Source organism: Haliotis rubra, unplaced genomic scaffold (genome assembly GCF_003918875.1).
Source record: "Haliotis rubra isolate DU_JTF1 unplaced genomic scaffold, ASM391887v1 Scf4, whole genome shotgun sequence".
Lineage (NCBI taxonomy): Eukaryota > Metazoa > Mollusca > Gastropoda > Lepetellida > Haliotidae > Haliotis > Haliotis rubra.
The window spans coordinates 3,495,402-3,515,204 of NW_025767079.1; the positions used below are offsets into that span (position 1 = coordinate 3,495,402).

The 19,803-nt window shown below is 39.5% G+C and overlaps 1 protein-coding gene across 10 annotated transcripts in view; it reads right to left on the reverse strand.

Moving 5' to 3' along the window:
- Window positions 1–651: 651 nt before the first annotated feature.
- LOC124287182 overlaps window positions 652–19,803 on the reverse strand; it is a 94,769-nt gene continuing 75,617 nt past the window's right edge. For 6 of the 10 annotated variants that reach the window (XR_006901206.1, XR_006901203.1, XR_006901204.1 and 3 more), the window contains 4 exons: window positions 4,072–4,152; window positions 2,825–2,929; window positions 1,359–1,485; window positions 652–1,029 (listed from right to left, as the gene is read on the reverse strand). Coding sequence is in view for 5 of the 10 variants with exons in the window: in XM_046723668.1 (XP_046579624.1) it covers window positions 897–1,029; window positions 1,359–1,485; window positions 2,825–2,929; window positions 4,072–4,152 (446 nt within the window). In the remaining 5 variants the exon portion in view is untranslated. The remainder of the gene's footprint in view (window positions 1,030–1,358; window positions 1,486–2,824; window positions 2,930–4,071; window positions 4,153–19,803) is intronic. The other 4 variants (XR_006901207.1, XM_046723671.1, XR_006901205.1 and 1 more) reach the window with 3 other exon arrangements.

A 19,803-nucleotide genomic window follows, 5' to 3' on the forward strand; every position in this document is an offset into this window, starting at 1 on the left:
CCTATGTGGGGAATCGAACCCGGGCCTTCGGCGTGACGAGCCAACGCTTTAACCACTAGGCTACCCCACCAACCCCCTGGTCCTAGAAACTGATGTGAATAATAAATACTGAGATCTCGGATGACTGTCATAATTTTTCAAAACAGTTAGTACTAACTTAAAAGTACTTTAGAACCAATGTCATCAATGACAACAGTCATCGCATGGGGAATCTAAATATCGTATAGTATAGTCAGCTAAAATGAAAGCCTGGTTAAAAAAACAAAAAAAAACAAAGTAACGTTTCAGTACATAATCTCTGAGTACCCACAGTTTGGAGGCATCAAAGTCAAGTCAGCATGCCAACTTCCACCCAACACAGGCATTTCTGAAGAAGTAGGGTCAATTAAATTCATGTATGGATAAAATATATACCCACCTTTGCCAATTTTCTAAGAACTGACAGTAATTATGGTATTGAATTTGTTGCAGCCTCTGTAGACTTGCACAAGTCTCTAAGGTACAAAATTAATAGTTAAAATAATAATTTCTAAAATATTAATAAATAGCAGACTGAGTTCCTAGATTTGCCTCTTCGAAGGATAGAATTACTATTCATCCATGGGCTCAGCATTGAGCCTCTGCTACTCAAGTCAATAAAGACAAAAGCAGTGGATTGCACATCTGTTTATTCACACAGTATATTGGGATACTTGAAGTATGACTTCAGCAAGACACTGCAATATGCAATAAGTACTCAAAAACACATACATGACACAAAAGTATACATCCCAATTAAACATTGCGCAAAGGATAAAATTATATTTTCTCCTGTCGGCGCATAAACTTACATAACATTAAAAACATTACCAAACAAATGTTATCAATTTAACTTCGTTTTGACAAACAGCTGACTATCACAATATGGCATTTCTCTCTTGGCATATCAAGGTGAAACAAGCTTCAATATCTGTATCCCTTGTTGGCTGCACGGGAGAGTAGCATTCCACCCAAGTTATGGCCGATCCATCCAGCAGGCTTGCAGGTAACCTACAATAATTAACGCACCATACATTAATGCATAAGAAAACAGTTGATCATGAACACACGAAGAAAACCATCTATATACTCCTGTACTTCCTGAATTGCATTTCAGGGCTCAATTTAACATGCACCAATGGAACCATTTACTGAAAAATGCAACCTCATTTTTATGGGGCATAAAAGATGGCAGTGCTTTAGATGTCTGGGTTATGGGTGGGATTGAGTAAGTGAGTGAGATGTTTTTAATGCTACCTTGGCAAGTATTTCGGTTATGTCAATGAGGGTGGGGTGGGTGTCAAATTGATGCTTGAAGAATAAAACCCTGAAGAATTAACCTCCATGTGAACAGATGATATTGAGCACAGTCCATTGTCTGTCTTTCCATCCAGTCGTCCATCCATACATGACTGTTGCATTTTGGCATCTCCTTGAAAGTACAAGAACTGTCAAGCTGACACTTTTCTGAAAAATTGGCACAGGTGTGTATTATCAGTAGCCCAGCATATGTTTATATTTCAATACTGATCATTTACACATCAGATTAAAATATTACAAATACAGCTCACATGTATCTTGACTGAAAAGTAAGCATTCATTACAATGAAATCAAATAGATTCTCAACACTCAAGCTCATTGAATCCCTATTTCTACTGTCACAAATATAAGATTACTAAGAGTCATTTACTGTTATTTATACGATGTAGATAACAGATGAAGTTTGATTACCAAGTGATAGATATTTACTAAACTTTGAATCGAATACTGTGGTTTATTGTAGTGATTGTGACAAATACCATGGCCTCCTGTAAATGTCTTGCACAATTGCGCCAATGACTGATAGCAAGAGCAACAGGCCAATCCATTGGGGAACAATTACTGGACACACATTGTCAACCATAATCCTCACCTTTGTTGGTCCTATGAAACCAATCAGGTGAGTTATATTTAATGGTACTTTGACCTGTATGTCTGTTATACCACTGTGTTAGGTGAGTGAGTTATGCTGAATGCTATTTTGACCCGTATGTCAGTTATACCACTGTGTTAGGTGAGTGAGTTATGGTTAATGCTATTTTGACCAGTACGTCAGTTATACCACTGTGTTAGGTGAGTGAGTTATGTTTAATGGTACTTTGACCAGTATGTCAGTTATACCACTGTGTTAGGTGAGTGAGTTATGTTTAATGGTACTTTGACCAGTATGTCAGTTATACCACTGTGTCAGGTGAGTGAGTTATGTTTAATGATACTTTGACCAGTATGTCAGTTATACCACTGTGTTAGGTGAGTGAGTTATGTTTAATGGTACTTTGACCAGTACATCAGTTATACCACTGTGTTAGGTGAGTGAGTTATATTTAATGGTACTTTGACCAGTATGTCAGTTATACCACTGTGCTAAGTGAGTGAGTTATGTTAAATGGTACTTTGACCAGTATGTCAGTTATACCACTGTGTTAGGTGAGTGAGTTATGTTTAATGGTACTTTGACCAGTACATCAGTTATACCATTGTGTAGTCTTATGAGGTGGGAAAAAAGAGGTGAGGCAGATGGATAAGTCATGAGATGACAAATATATCAACATTATCCCAGCAAACCCGGATTTGAACCCACGGTCAACTGTTTCTTATGCACAAAGGAACACAAGCAACTAGCCATGGTTCAGATGACGGCCCACCCATGCCTCTTCTGAAAGCAAAGAGTCTCAAGGTTCCCTTGTGCCCTAAACCCCCAGGGTGTCCTGGCCCCAAACCAGGCCTGACTTACTATCAACAGCAACAGTGTATGTTATGACAAACCTCTGTAGCAGTATCCAGTTATAGCAATCATGACGACCAAATACGTTAGTGGTGACGTAGTCTGATGTTCTGCTGGAGGCAAGACTGCTTCTTTCGAGGAACTGCCTGCCAGAAAATGTGTTTATGAATCGGGATATACTTGACGTTTTCATCACGTGTAAGCCAAACTGTTATCAGATATGACAATATAGATATCGTGTTCTCAGAGAGTGTGTACCTGGCAAATTTGGGATGTTAGATAATGGATAGCGAATGGTCTGATGATGTAAACAATTGGTGCTAAATATTTACTGTTTCCGAGGTGGGGGTATTTTGGTTTGATGTGATTGATGTAGCGTCAACAACTGTCACAACAAACATGTGATACTGCATGCAATCAATGCCAATCTGATGCTTATGCCGAAGATGTGCATTGATATAAGGGTCATCTAAGGTGCATTCAAACTGTTAAAAATTACAGGATTGTTTTTAGCTTCTCTCATGGTAAACATGCAGTATGTGTTTACATGTGACCCTGTGCGAATAGTGTGTAGGTTACAGACAAGCAATATTGGGTAAGCGGGTATAGTTTTACGCCGCTTTTAGCAATATTCCAGCAATATCAGGGCATGGGGCACCAGAAATGGGCTTCACACATAGTACCCATGTGGGGAATCAAACCCGGGTATTCGGTGTGATGAGCCAACACTTTAACCACTAGGCTACCTCACTGCCCCAGCAATATTAGGCACTGTTCATCTTGCAGAGATTGGGGCGGTGGGGTAGCCTAGTGGTTAAAGCATTCCCTCGTCCCTCGAAGACCCTGGTTCGATTCCCCACATGTGTACAATGCGTGAAGCCCATTTCAGGTGAACCCCACAGTGATATTGCTGGAATATTGCTAAAAGAGGCGTACAACTAAACTCACTCACTCACTCACTCAGTGTGTCAGTGGAGAGAAATTGGATAAGTGACTGCGTGACTCCTGAATTTTTTGGGCTTCGATCCTGCCACACATTGAAGCACATGTAACACATGTGGTGTCTACCTGGGCATCTGACTTTGTTTGAAATATGCCTCTGGTCACCAAGCAGAGAATGGGTACCCATCAGGATGAAACGGTCATGTGGCTATATACATCCTACGTGACACCTTAAAACGCTGAGAATGAACACACACTACTCTACTGACAAGTCCCATAAACTTGAACAAATATGGCCACAACACCAACAAGCAAGCTGAATATTTCTCAGCTTCATTTACCTCACCTGTCTGGGAGCCAGTGTTAATGTCTGTCTTTCCATCTAGTTTCCTATCCATCCTTGTCTTAATCATTGTCGGCTTCTCCTCTGAAAGTACAAAACAGGGCAAGGTTATAATCCTCTGGAAATTTAGCATAGGTTTTAGTTAATAACATAATTTTAATGTCCAATTTTTCGCAAAATTGTACAAACGATTTGTGTCTGTTTTAGACTGTGGATTCATGTGAGCTACAGTGTCCCTGAAGTGGCCATATTAAAGTAAATAACATGAAATAACATGTCCAGGGGAGCTATGGATTACATGAAATAGACATGAATAAATAAATAACATGAAATAACATATCCACATGAGCAATGGATTATATAAGATAACCATGATAAAATATAAAACATGAAATAACACAGCATTCATTTGTTAGATTTTGTCTACTTTTGAAAACTCTTGGCCATGCACATTGTCAAAAACAATAACACAGATTGATCTGTTCTAAAGATGAGATCCCACCAGCAAGGTTGCGTACATCATACCGTTACACAGACAGTGGTAACACCTACCACCAGGTGGCTCTCATACCAACTCTTGAGGAACTGGTAGTCGTAAACAAAGGCTTATGTACGTTTATAACTCGCCATAATAAAGCCCAGATCACAAAGATGCATCTGGAGATTGCTCTCATGCAGTTGCCAATAGAGACCAGACAAGTGTTATTCTGGGCAAGATTTGTTGGAGTGGTTTTATCGCCAGAAATTCGGATGCATTTCGGATTGTTAGGATTAATGTCATTCAAGGACAATATCATACAAGGTGAATTGATAGGCATGGGTAAAGTGAGACAGGAACTCAAAAAACACAGTTGCAGCAGAACTGGGCAGATATATGCCACAAGTAAACTGTGATGGGTGAGTTTAGCTTTACGAATCTTTTAGCAGTATTCCAGCACTATCACACCAGGGACACTAGAAATGGCTTCACACATTGTACCCATGTGGAGAATGGAACCCAGGATTTTGGTGTGATGAGTAAATGCTTTAACCACTGGGCTACCCCACCACCCCACAAGTAAAGAGGTTGTGCATCCTAAAACTTCTTGAAATTCAGTGGATGATTACACCGAACCCATTTGTACAGTTTATAGCTAATGGTTGATTCAATATGCTCCTGCTTCACACTCAACACACCAAACTGACTGACTGAGTTTGGTTTTACGCCGCTTTTAGCAATATTCCAGCAACATCACAGGGGGGGGACAGAAATGGGCTTCACACATTGTACTCATGTGGGGATTCAAACCCAGGTCTTCGGGGTGACGAGCCAACGCTTTAACCATTACGCTACCCCACCGCCCACACACTGAAGACCCGGGTTCGATTCCCCACATGGGTACAATGTGTGAAGCCCATTTCTGGTGTGCCCCGCCGTGATATTGCTGGAAAATTGCTAAAAGCGGCGTAAACCCCTACTCACTCACTCAGAACATTCCCGTTGTGAGGGACTGTGGTGAAATGCTACATTGCAACTTTTGCTTCAGACACATAAGTTTGAAAATGGGAATGACAAAGAAATTTGTATGCCGCACGTATCTCATGACTGGAAATGCCAAAAGTTTATCTTTCAAATTCTATGTCACATCCAACTTAATGAATTTCCCTTACTGTCAAGCATAAAGAGAAATGAGAGATTCATATGAACTGACAACGTCGCAGTGTCCCTTAAGATCGGATTTCACCCTTTCAGAGGAAGTGTCTCGTTCTTGTAGAATTCCATTCCCAAGTCATTTACCAAATAAATTGGAGATTGCTTCATTGTGTAACCTCTTATAAAACTGGCACTTCATTACAGTTGTCATGACAACAGAGTAATTTATACCATTCAGGACACACCCTTTGATGGTACAGTCAGTCTGTTGGAGGCTGATATCTCTGAATCTAGTGCATCGTCACACTCTCAATTGTCTTTCATCTATTTCAGGTGACATGGTGAGATATTTGTGCAATCTTTCTTCAAACTGTTGGAAAGACTTGACACCTAATCCTTAAAAATGTTAGTTAAAACCAAATTATCGATATTCAAATGACTACATGTTGTATTGCTTTTTATGTGAGGTTTAGATTAGGTTTTTGAGAAGTTCAAAGTCCAGCACCCTGACCTATAAAGTGTTCGTAATGCTGTGACCTGTTGAAAGTCTAATGTTTATCATAGGTTTACCAATGTCGCTTCACTAGGAACTCTGTGTGGTTTGGGACTCATAAAAAAGAATGTTGGTGTAATTATTTACATTTCCAATTGATCATTATGTTTTTAAATTATTTAAAAATTTACTAAAAAACCCAATCTTATTAAGAAGTCAGTATGCACAGAGATTTACATAATCATGTTCATAAAAACTCATGAATTGAAATGCATTTCATTAACTATAAGAGGATTACCCTGAGCAGCTCTCTACAGTTTATTTTAAAATTTAGATTATCCTGGAAGTTGGAACAATCAGCCTTTTTCAATTTCTCATTCTTGAATGCCAGATGTTAAAAATTTTGAAGAAAAATTGTTCAATTTCAACCATTCTAACATTCCAGAACATTCCTGATGTTTGAAACTATAACATGTGACACTTCCAAAAGGGCAGTAATTATCTGGCCATCTTACCTGATCCACACCAGGGCCTAGATTTTCGAAGCTCTCTTAGAGCTAAGATAGTCGTAAGTGCCATTCATTAACATTAACTTACGACTATCTTAGCGCTAAGAGAGCTTAGAAAATCTAGGCCCTGGAATGCGCCATGTATACCACATTATTCAGACTAAAAAGGCAGGCATTTATGCATAAATTTTATAGTTTGAAGTATGTGTATAGTAGGTGTTGGTCCCTGCCTGGCGCTGGAGTAAGTATACTGTGTCTGAGTGGGGTATTCATGCTTCACTGCGGCATGGTATCTCAGTGAGCTAGCACTATAAAACCAGCTTAAGTCTGGGCTAGTATAAGCAGCCGCACATACACCTACACATGCATGCACGTCGCCATATGAGCGAAATATTCTCAAGTACGACGTTAAACCCAATTTCACCTCACATCAAAAGATTTTACTAAAATATGTTTGCAATGCATGTAAGCTTAATTGTCCATGTGATTCCAAGAGACATTCATTAATCATATTGTGTTCCGGATATAACTGAAACAGTTATACTGAAAAGAGGTGAAGTATTCACGGATGTACTCACTACGTGGATCAGTTGGAATACTGATTTCATACAACTTCTTGACAGGGAAGAATGGTCCTTGTTGAAAAATCTTTAACAAGTGAATGTATGTACGGTTTTACACTTCTTATAGCAATATTCCAGAAATATCACTGCGGGGACACCAGAAATGGGTTTCACACATTGTACCCATGTGGGGATTCGAACCTGGGTCTTCAGCGTGATAATCAGATGCTTTAACCATTTAGCTACCCCACCACCCGTCTTTAACATGTGTGAAAGAAGACAAAACAGACACTATGGGTATAAACAGAAGACTAACACGTAGTTCCTGAAAATGTATACCGGTAATTTGTTAAGAAACAAAAACTGCCATTTAAACTGAAAAAGAGTCTCATTGAAGTGGGAGAAACTGAGAAAAATCTAGACTTACTTCATCTTGGGCTTAGGGCAGGGCAGAAAGGAACGGAAACTTTATGTTTCAGGGACTGTGAAACTGACAAACAGGTAAGGTATTCAAAGGGATTATATTCTTCCAAACAGTCATTAAAACTCACTAACTCATGAATTTTTTTGTATTGCTTTAATGCCTCTGATCCTACCGGTTTATTGTGATAAAGTCCTGGATAGTTTGAAGGCGTAATTCTGTTTTACGATTATGGTTCTATTGTGTGCTATTTTCCATTGAAATGATGAAAAGCAGACTTCTAATTCAATTCTGCTTAAGTTACAGGGCAAACATCAAGTGTCACTGCAGGCATTCCGTTAGAGAACACAATTGTTAGGAACAGTTATTTGCCATGAAATATATTTTTGAACTTCACTGCCAGGTTAGAATGACATAACTTTAAAGACCCAGTTTTAGTTTAACATTCATGGAATACAATTTGGATATGATCAGACTATTTTGAATTGAAGACTTTCAACTATTCAATTTGTGCATGCCGTTGACAAATGAATTTGGGTTAGAGAAGAAGAGAAAATACTTGTGCATGATTGAGTCTCAAATTGTTAAAAGTGAAATAGATGCATCACATGCAACATAAAAAGCATCCATGGTATGCCTCAAATTAAATCTTCATCAGTTTGTGAAGCAAGATATAAGGTGTGTTGTATTATAACTTAATTTATAGGTCCTGGAATCTAGTATTTCAGATATGTTCAATAAAAAAGGAAGAAAGCAACATTTTTTCTGCTGAAAGTCGAGACGGTGTAGGTAATGGAGAGCTGGTTTGGCTGGGGAAATGGTTGTCGATCTGTGTGCAGAAGGTTCTGGTTGGGCCTGCAGGAGGTCTTGGATGGAGATGGAGGTGTTGGTTGTGGATGCATGATGAGTTAGTTTGGGAGGTCAGAGGTGTTGGTTTGGGAGGTTGGACGTGTTGGTTGTGGGTGCAGGAGGAGTCGGTTGTGGATGCAGGAGGTGTTGGTTGTGGATGTAGGAATTGTTGGTTGAGGATGCAGGAGGTGTTGGTTGAGGATGCAGGAACTGTTGGTTTGGGATGTAGGAGGTGTTGGTTGTGGATGCAGGAGGTGTTGGTTGTGGATGCAGGAAGTGTTGGTTGTGGATGCAGATGCAGGAGGTGTTGGTTCCCAGCTGAAAAGGCACCATGGTTGACCATGGTCAACCATGGCTTACCACGGTAAACCATGGTATTACCATGGTTTACCATGCTAAACCGTGGTCACTAACATTTCTCCCCATGGTAGACCATGGTCACCATGGTATACCACAGCAGACCATGGTCATTATAGACCATGGTCACCAGAAACCATGGTAGACCATGGTCACCAACATTTCTCCCCATGGTATACCATGGTATACCATGGTATACCATGGTGACCATGGTATACCACAGCAGACCATGGTCATTCTAGACCATGGTCACCAGAAACCAGGGTAGACCATGGTCATCTTAAACAAAACTATGGTAGACCATGGTGTTGTTCTCATACAAAGTAATGGTTGACCATGGTCATCACAGACAAATCTATGGTAGACCATGGTCATGACAGACCAATTTTACATTTCAAACTGTGATAAATAAAAAAATTAAAATTGAAATCCTGACTGTTTCATGACATTGTGTTTCATTTATGAATAACAAAATAGCGGGAGCATTCAATGAAGTGTTACACAGGCATTATACTAATAGCATTACAAAGGACGTGTGTAAAACATCTCAGATGTTTTTACGTCTGTGTGCATTAAACAACTAAAATTGAACACTTCACTCGGTGAGAGACAAGTAAAAATGAAGTGTGTTTTAATGAAAAATACAAGAACACAATGTCATAAAAAACAATTATCAACGGGAACAGTTCACGTAATTTAACTTTCTCATTGTTGCTACAGAAACACACACACAAATAAGGAACAAAGGATGTCTTATACACTTGAAAATCAAAACAAAATTAACCCTCCGTACATTTGAAAATAAAATAATTTTGCCCGCCCCTTTGCTAAAGTTGTCCATTAAACTGTAAACCCCGTCTCTCGTGGTCTTACTAGTTTTTGTGCCTGGTTGCGTTTAGTTTTGATTTTTCAAAAATACAGCAACAACATAAACAATGCACGACAGAAGGCGTAAACAATATTCTGTGCCTAACACGATCCGTTTTAGAAACATAGACAGTTCTGCGTAAAACTTACCTGCTGTCAATAACAAGCGTAACCAATTAGTGCTGGAAGATTTTTAATTCTCTTTCTTTTTCATATTTACTCCATAAAATAAAATTTGAAAGTACAATGTCAAAATCGTCTCATTTCATTGAATTTCTCCCGTGAGTGATCACGATCGGCAAAGCGTGCCTAAAACTTGTTATAAGTCACGTCTTTCGCAATGTTAATGGTGAAGCTCCGATTTTAGAACACATTTCACTGTCACTTCCTGTTCAGCACGTGCAATATGACCCGGAAGAGATTACATCAAAGTAGATTAATGAAATTTAAATTATTGCCGGGGATATGTGCAAAACTATTCTTCCACGTTATGATGACCGGCGAAGGAGCGTGTGCACTGAATATCTTTTTGCGATTCCCGCCGTTGACAATATTATTGTTTATGAATTCTAATTTTGATGTTGATGCCTTGATATTGTAATTCTTGCCTTTATTTGTTAATAAGATGAGAAATTATCCACTGTTGACTACGTAGTGTTGTTATGAAGTACCTCGATCGCGTGATTGCAAACACGCCCGCTTCTTCGTGCTTACGTAATCTTATTGCGACTTCAAGAACGGATAGCACTAATCATACAGCCTTTTACATACATAGTTACGATACATCCCTGGTCGTACTAATTAATTTTTCTTTTCTAAAAAATATGTTTCAACTTCCAACTCGCACCATTCGGGACAAGCCGAAAGGAGATAGTACGATCACGGAGACACGCCGACCGTTTCCGCGCCTAACGACCGATGCCATAGCTGCTACTTGTCACGTAGACATTTGTGAGCAATAAAACCAGTGATAGCGCCGAAACACAACTTTGTCAACACTGGCAATAGACTACAACGATCCAAGCGAAGAATATCCCTAATATATTAGCAATGACGGATTTCGAGGATAATCCAGCGATGGATATGTCAAGAACTCATGATAAAGGAATAGACTAGATTTAGTGCCGATGGATACATCTCAAGTTGAATTCCAGTGGACATAAGCATGAGCGGTAAGTAAATAACAGCAATATTGAAATTATTTTGAATGCAGATATATTGAAATTGTTTTGATGTTGGGAATACGCATTACCTGACATTATGTGGCGTGGTAAGCAACAGTTTTGAGGAGAATGACGGAAAGATGATATAAGATATAGCAGTGTTCATTTTATAAACAATGTACTTCCCTCAAAGCGGAAAGTCAGTGTTAATTTGGGTTTTGTGCAATATGTTCTACATATCTATGTTAACACACGACCAATATCTAACGGTACTTTTTAAAAAAACAAAACCGTTATGACTTTTTTAGTTAAGTAATCAGTGATCGAATGGTGTCAAAGTTCACGGGGCTTGTAGAGGTCAGCCTGAAAGATTCAGTTTGTTTGCTTAGATTACACAGACAGTAAAATAAATTCAAAGGGTCATAAAAAGGGAGATAATTGCTACAGGCATGTTTATGGATATTTCATTTTCTTTTCTATCGTATTTGTATTCAGTTTTGGAATAACTACTGACTGTAAATAACACTGAAGATAAAGTTCTACAAGATGAGTTTATTCCTGTGCCGGAGAGTTTGCTCATCACACTGAAGACTTGGGTTCGATTCCTCGCATGGGTACAATGTGTGTAGCCCCTTAGGTGTCCCTCGGTGTGATATTGCTGGAACATTGCTAAAAGTGGTGTAAAACTAAACTCACTCACTCAATATCCCTGAACCAATGTGGACATTTTCGGGGATGTCACCACTGCTCTTTCCGAAGGTTCTTCAGACTTGTGTATATCCTGTTTCTTCTGAGAGAAATTGTGATGCCCCTTGTACAACTTCCAGGTAGATGATTTTGGGCCCTGTTGTAATTTCTCTGTTGGTTGTGACTCTCATTTATTATGTCTACTTCTAAACCATATAGACTAAAGTGATTACTCTTTCTGAAATTGTATATTACTGCATGAAATGGTGTTCTGAATTGGTTAATTTTCCTGGATATAGACTGACATCCAAGCTGCCCTAAAGATGTTTTTAGAATAAAATAATAGATAAGAATATCCTCTGAAAAATGATGAACATGTCCACATGCCATTTGTCCCTAGCAGCATTACTGGATATGTAATTCTAGTTTGCTTTAGACTTGTACTTGTTGCACAGAATATCCCTCAATCCCTGTGAGTTTCCCAACAACTGTCCTCAAGTTGTCTTTCATTTAAATCTGTCAGTGTCAGCAATAAAATGTGTCTTTATAATTTGAACAGTTTGTTTTCAGTGCATGAGTTTGTTTAATGTTAATTCTTCAATACCCAATATTCTAATTGATCTCTATGCCATGGTGTATGTGACTACAATGTATATATTGTGGTATATGGCTGTTGGTTTCTTACCATAGTCTAAATAATGGTATTCTAATGTGCCATCTACCGAACAGGGTATACTGACCATGGTCTCAGTTTTTTTCAGTAGTACACCATGGTACACCATGGTCTCTTTTTACCATGGTAATCCATGGTATACCATGGTTGACCATGGTACACCATGGTCTCTTTTACCATGGTAGACCATGGTCTTATCTTACCATGGTAAACTGTGGTGCCATTTACACCGACGTGGTTAAACCATGATAGACCATGGTCTTTTTACCATGGTAGACCATGGTATACCATGGTCTCTTTTGACCATGGTGCACCATGGTCTTTTTTTCACCATGGTAGACCATGGTCTCTTTTGACCATGGTAAACTGTGGTGCCATTTACCGGATGTGGTAAGCCATGATACACCATGGTCAACCATGGTCTGTGAACCATGGTCTACCATGGTATACCATGGTATACCATGGTCTTTTCCTGCTCATTTCAGCTGGGTTGTGGATGCAGGAAGTGTTGGTTGTGGATGCAGGAACTGTTGGTTGTGGATGCAGGAGGTGTTGGTTGTGGATGCAGGAAGTGTTGGTTGTGGATGCAGAAGTGTTGGTTGGGGATGCAGGAACTGTTGGTTGGGGATGCAGGAAGTGTTGGTTGGGGATGCAGGAAGTGTTGGTTGTGGATGCAGGAGGTATGAGAGACATGGAGCGGATGAGATTATAGAGGACAGAGCTCACATTACACTGAATATGGTAGTCGCTGTGAAACCAGCAGGAACCATCAATGGGAATTAGGGCTTGGAGTAAGAGAGTTGGGAATTAATTGACAGGAAACTATTATTTCCTCCAACGGAGGTGTCAAACCCAGAATTAGTTGTAACTATCAATTAGAGAGCTGGTGAATCCCTCACGATAATGGGTAATGGTATTGTGCTGACACAGGCACCAATATAACAATGGAAGCTGCAGTAGTGATGAGTTGTCAGCAGGACCCAGGATCATGTTTCAGTTTAAATTACAGGAATGCACAGCCCTAGGCTGATTAAGAGGCAGAATAGGTCCGCAGGACTCACTAGAGTTGGGCCTTGTGGGGACAGTAATCCTGAGTGACAGAATAGGTCCCCATGGATTCTACTCCATTTTTGTAATTTGAGTTGACTACAATGGGTACAAGTAATTCAATGACAGAATAGGCCCCCAGTTATCCATGTTGATAAAGTTGATTGTTGAGAGGACCAGTAATCCAATGACAGAAAGGTCCCCAGTCCTCCATGTTTGTCAATAGAGTTGACTGATATGAGGACCAGTAATCCAATGACAGAATAGGTCCCCAGTCCTCCATGTTTGTCAACAGAGTTGACTGATGTGAGGAAGAGTAATCCAATGACAGAATAGATCCCCAGTCCTCCATGTTTGTCAATAGAGTTGACTGTTGTGAGGACCAGTAATCCAATGACAGAATAGGTCCCCAGTCCTCCATGTTTGTCAATAGAGTTGACTGTAGTGGGGACCAGTAATCAAATGACACAATAGGTCCCCAGTCCTCCATGTTTGTCAATAGAGTTAACTGTAGTGAGGACCAGTAATCCAATGACAGAATAGGTCCCCAGTCCTCTATGTTTGTCAGTGGAGTTGACTGTAGTGAGGACCAGTAATCCAATGACAGAATAGGTCCCCAGTCCTCCATGTTTGTCAACAGAGTTTACTGATGTGAGGACCAGTAATCCAATGACAGAATAGGTCCCCAGTCCTCCATGTTTGTCAATAGCGTTGACTGATGTGAGGACCAGTAATCCAATGACAGAATAGGTCCCCAGTCCTCCATGTTTGTCAACAGAGTTTACTGATGTGAGGACCAGTAATCCAATGACAGAATAGGTCCCCAGTCCTCCATGTTTGTCAATAGAGTTGACTGATGTGAGGACCAGTAATCCAATGACAGAATAGGTCCCCAGTCCTCCATGTTTGTCAATAGAGTTGACTGATGTGAGGACCAGTAATCCAATGACAGAATAGTTTCCCAGTCCTCCATGTTTGTCAATGGAGTTGACTGATGTGAGGACCAGTAATCCAATGACAGAATAGGTCCCCAGTCCTCCATGTTTGTCAATAGAATTGACTGTAGTGAGGACCAGTAATCCAATGGCAGAAAGGTCCCCAGTCCTCCATGTTTGTCAATAGAGTTGACTGATGTGAGGACCAGTAATCCAATGACAGAATAGGTCCCCAGTCCTCCATGTTTGTCAACAGAGTTGACTGTAGTGAGGACCAGTAATCCAATGACAGAAAGGTCCCCAGTCCTCCATGTTTGTCAATAGAGTTGACTGTAGTGTGGACCAGTAATCCAATGACAGAATAGGTCCCCAGTCCTCCATGTTTGTCAACAGAGTTGACTGATGTGAGGACCAGTAATCCAATGACAGAATAGGTCCCCAGTCCTCCATGTTTGTCAATAGAATTGACTGTAGTGAGGACCAGTAATCCAATGACAGAATAGGTCCCCAGTCCTCTATGTTTGTCAATAGAATTGACTGATGTGAGGACCAGTAATCCAATGACACAATAGGTCCCCAGTCCTCCATGTTTGTCCTTATTTCATTGCATTCAACTGGAAGTGACAGGAAACCCTTTTGGTAATGTTTAGTCAGAATAATGTCACACACCATTTTGAGTACTGGAGAAGCTCTGCATGAAATTGAGTGCACTGTTATGAGACATGAGAGTTTAACATTAGGCTTCCTTAAGAGCTTCCATAAACATTTCTCACCCTATTGACCTGCGATCTTGTTTGCTGGATGACCAGATAAAACTGCTTTGTGAAGAAAATAATATGTACCAAAACAAACACCATGCCTTCCTTGAATATTCAGAGACTGTTATTTAAGATTAAGTCTGTTAGCCCGAAGGAATATCATTCAAATTGTATTCCTGAACATTCATAGCTACTGAGGAATTTTTGACATTATGGAAAGTTGAAGGGATCAAATTCCATCCAATCATACGACAGGCGGAATGAGAAGATGTTGACTTTTCCAGAAAGTATTCAAACTGCTGACAAGAAAACAAAAAGGTCAACTGCAGCTTAAAGCAGGCAATTTCTTGAACGTGATTGGAAAGTGGCAGCACAGATGGTTCAAGAAGACAAGTCATGGAGAGACTATTAATGGTGTGAGTGTAACTAGCAGATAGGGACATGCCCTGTAGGAGAGCAATCAGATGCTGCATTGTCACTACATGCTTCTGTGGAATCTTCCTTTACTGAGTGAGTGAGTATAGTTTTACGCCACTTTAAGCAAAACTCCAACAATACCATGGCCAGGGACACCAGAAATGGGCTTCACAATTTGTACCCATGTTGGGAATTGAACCCCGGTCTTACACAAGCAAATACTTTAACCACAAGGCTACGCCACTGTCCCCCTTTATCAAAAGGAAGGGCAGTGATGATAAACATGGATTAACAGATCCACAGGTACTGAAGCTCACCTTCATGGGATGACTTTAACTAGTGGTGGTTGCAATGACTAAACAACCAAGCAATTGATCATGTTTTCTCATAATCAAACACAAACAATTCTGGAACACTTGTTTGCATTAACAATATTTTTCACAAAGTTGGTTTTGTCTGTTACATTTCATAAGCATTATAAGCTCATTCCAAGTCATGATTGAATTTATCACTCCAAGAAATTTAAGTTCCTAACATGCTAGTCATGCTTTAAATATGTGAAATTTGCAAATGCATTTTGAGCAGTTTGCAACAAAAATAACCTACATGTTTCTCCTTTATTTTTTGTGCATTAACAAAAATAACCAGGACAATATCATAAATGAGGCTAACCAGTCATTTTCGATGATTGATCGGTTATAATGAACCAATCATCAATTATGAGATTTTAACCAATTCCCAACACTAACTTTAACTTGAGTGGTCATTGTGAATGTCTAGACTCAAGAATGTTATCCTTGTGGACATTCTGATGACAAAGTACAGACATTAGATCCAGGATACAGAATGCAAGAGGAATGGGAAGGGGTACCAAGTGTTGTGCTTGTATTCGTATCCCATACGGGACGGTGGAGTAGCCTAATGGTTAAAGCGTTGGCTCGTCACGCTGAAGACTCGGGTTCGAATCCCCACATGGGTACAATGTGTGAAGCCCATTTCTGGTGTCCCCCGCCATGATGTTACTCATGATTATCGATATGAAATTTGTGCCATCAATAAACGATTGTGATAGAATAGTTTTAATTTATTGCCACAATACTATAAGTTAGGTTTTTATTCATGGGCTGCCTCTAAATACTGTTCAGGATGCTGTTTTGTTCGTATTCCATGTCACCACTCATCAGTGAAATATGTTGAATATTTTTCAATTTTGCTGAAGTTACTTCTCCCATATTTATCAATAATCAATCTACATTTAGTCAACGATTTACGATCTCGCTTCAGTGACCTATATTGATTGCTTCATTCAGTTGTTGTCGAGTGAGTGAGTTGGGGTTTACTTTTAGCAATATTCCAGCAACATCACAGCTGGGGACACCAGAAATGGGCTTCACACATTGTATCCATGTGGGGAATCAAACCCGGACCTTCAGCGAATGCTTTAACCATTAGGCTACATCACCGCCATTCAATTTTGAAACACAACATGATTCAGTAGAGCAAGTTGAAAGTTGAAAGAGGTATAAAAGCATATTATTCAAAAAGAGAGGGTGCTCTCTGCATGCTACATATGTCTAATAGGGGACACTCACTAAAGGAGGGGGCGCTGAATATGTCAAATATGGTAACAGCCTTTGAATCAATACAAACACAATTTTCAAAAATCCTTACTGAGGCAGGATATTATGTTCAGAGTTAAATTTTCTGCTGAAGCCATGAAAAATATTGTCACACATATAATTGGTTGGTTGGTTGGCTGCACTCCAGCTATATGGCAGCGGTCTGTAAATAATCGAGTCTGGACCAGACAATCCAGTGATCAACAGTATGAGCATCAATCTACGCAACTGGGATATGATGACCTGTGCTAACCATTGCAAGTCAGCGAGTCTGACCACCCGATCCCGTGAGTCGCCTCTAACTGAAGGGTTAGGACTATATGTTTCTAGATAATTTAGGAAGCCCACTGACAAAAACACCCTTGAAATTAGGAATGAAAATTAATATTCTGTCTTAGGCCAGACCAATTTTATTTCTTGTTTTACGGACTTTGTCCTCAGAAAACCTAAAGGCAGGAGGGAAAAAAATAAAATATAAAAATCACTAGTCAAAATAATTTTCCTTTTAAATACTAACAGTATTTTATGGCTATTTATGAAGTTTTTATGGAAAAAAAAACAATCCCAAAAAATTTTGGGGGTAAGTTTACATTTTTGGCCAATAAAAACATGAGGATTTTATTTTTTGAGCGGAGAAAATTCATTTATTTATTCTTATTATTTTTGAAAAAATACGACCGGTGGATCCGTAAAACAAGAAATAAAATTGGTCTGGCCTCAGATTACTTTCCAGGTTGACTGTTTTACATAGTGAAACATAAAACAAATTTTATCACGACTGTTCATAAAATATGGTTCTTAATCCTATAAAACAAATTTCAAATATCTTTCAGTATCACTTCATGATGGTGTGACCTTTGAGATTGTTTTTCATTCATTAGTAGCAGTACTAATGTGAACATTTGATGACTTACATTTATTTATAATGATTAGACTTTTTCAACACTGGTTTTTAGTTTTTTTGTGAGTGAGTGAGTTTAGTTTTATGCCACACTCAGCAATATTCCAGCTATATGGCAGCAATCTGTAAATAATCAAGTCTGAACCAGACAATCCAGTGATCAACAGCATGAGCATCGATCTACACAATTGGGATATGATGACATGTGTCAACCAAGTCAGTGAGCCTGACCACCCGATCCCGTTAGTTGCCTCTTACAACAAGCTTGGGTTACTGAAGATCAATTCTAACCTGGATCTTCACAGAATTTTAGGTTTTTAGATGCTTTCAGTGAGGGTATCACATCAGTGGGCAATAGTTGTCTGTCTGATAATCTCCTATCCTGTTCACTTCATCTCTGATGGTCTTCTGATACATTAACCACACAGATTATCATCATTTCTTTCAACTAAATGGCAGTTACAAAATCCACCAGTTGCCAATTATTGAGAATAACGAATCAAAAAAAAAATATTGATAAAAAACATCCCAGGTTAAATCTCGAAACTGACACTTTCCAATAAATCATCCATGAAGATATTGACAAGTGATTTTAATCAGAGCTTTTCCCATCGAAACAGTTTTGCTGCAAGACATGTTTGTCAATCTGACAAGCTGATGGTGTAAATGATATTATTGACATATGGCTACCGTTTACTTTAACAGGATCTGTTACAGTTAAACAGAAGCTGTTTGAAGAAGTGCCTCGATTCAAAGCAACAGTCATTGTTTGACAGTGCCTGATCAACCATATTGGGTGTTGGGGATATATGTGTGTGTGGACAGATCTGTGGTATCACTTGTAGAGAGAAGGCATGAGATGCCATATGAGGAGCCCCGTCAGGTGAGCGAGTACATTGAAGGTCATTGTACTGTGAGGTGAACTAATTCCACATCACACTAATCTGATAAGTAGTCGTGACTCACATGGCACTTTTCTGTTAACTGCCGACCACATTCGTGCAATAATCAAATAAGAACCCATCAAATGTGTTCAGATGAAGAGGGAGTGAGTGAGTTTAGTTTTACGCCGCACTCAGCAATATTCCAGCTATATGGCGGTTAGTTGCCTCTTACGACGAACATATGTTACTGAAGATCAATATTCTAGCCAAGACCTTCACGGGTAGTTCGGATGAAGAAAGGTCTTGGCACTTGTGTGGTGCCACAAGTGAAATGAGTATTGTCTGGTCAAGGGAGATAGTATTTGGACATCATACAATTACTCAAAATAATGTCAAACATGACCTTGACCTTTGTCATTGATATTTCAGGTGAGAGAGAATTTGTCAAGATAAAGACAAAATGCAAAAGCACCTGTAGTGATCGGTGCTTCCGCACTCATACATCGGGTTTCATCAGACTGGCCATCCAATGTTACTCGTATGTTTCCGGGTGTGATCGAGGCATGTGATCCAATTACCCGCCAAATCTGACAGGTGACAGAAGACAGATCGACACTAAACACGGACAACAACAGACGTACTTCGCAGAACCCTAAAGTTGATCTCCCCACTCATCGACGCTTACAAAGCAAGGTAAGCGCCTTTCCCTTTCACTGGGCTTTCACAACACACTAGGGCTGTAACGATGCATCGAACTATCGATGGATTGTCATTGTTGAGTCTCCGATAGCAATTAATCGATGGCAGAAGCAAAAAACTATCGATGCATAGATAGTATGTGTGACTATAGATAGTTTAGTAACTGACTTCCGATCATAAATTAGACCAAATGCGCAGCGCGAAATACAGCATGTTTGGGTGCGGACTTCACTTCATTGAGTTTAGGTTTTAGTTATGTA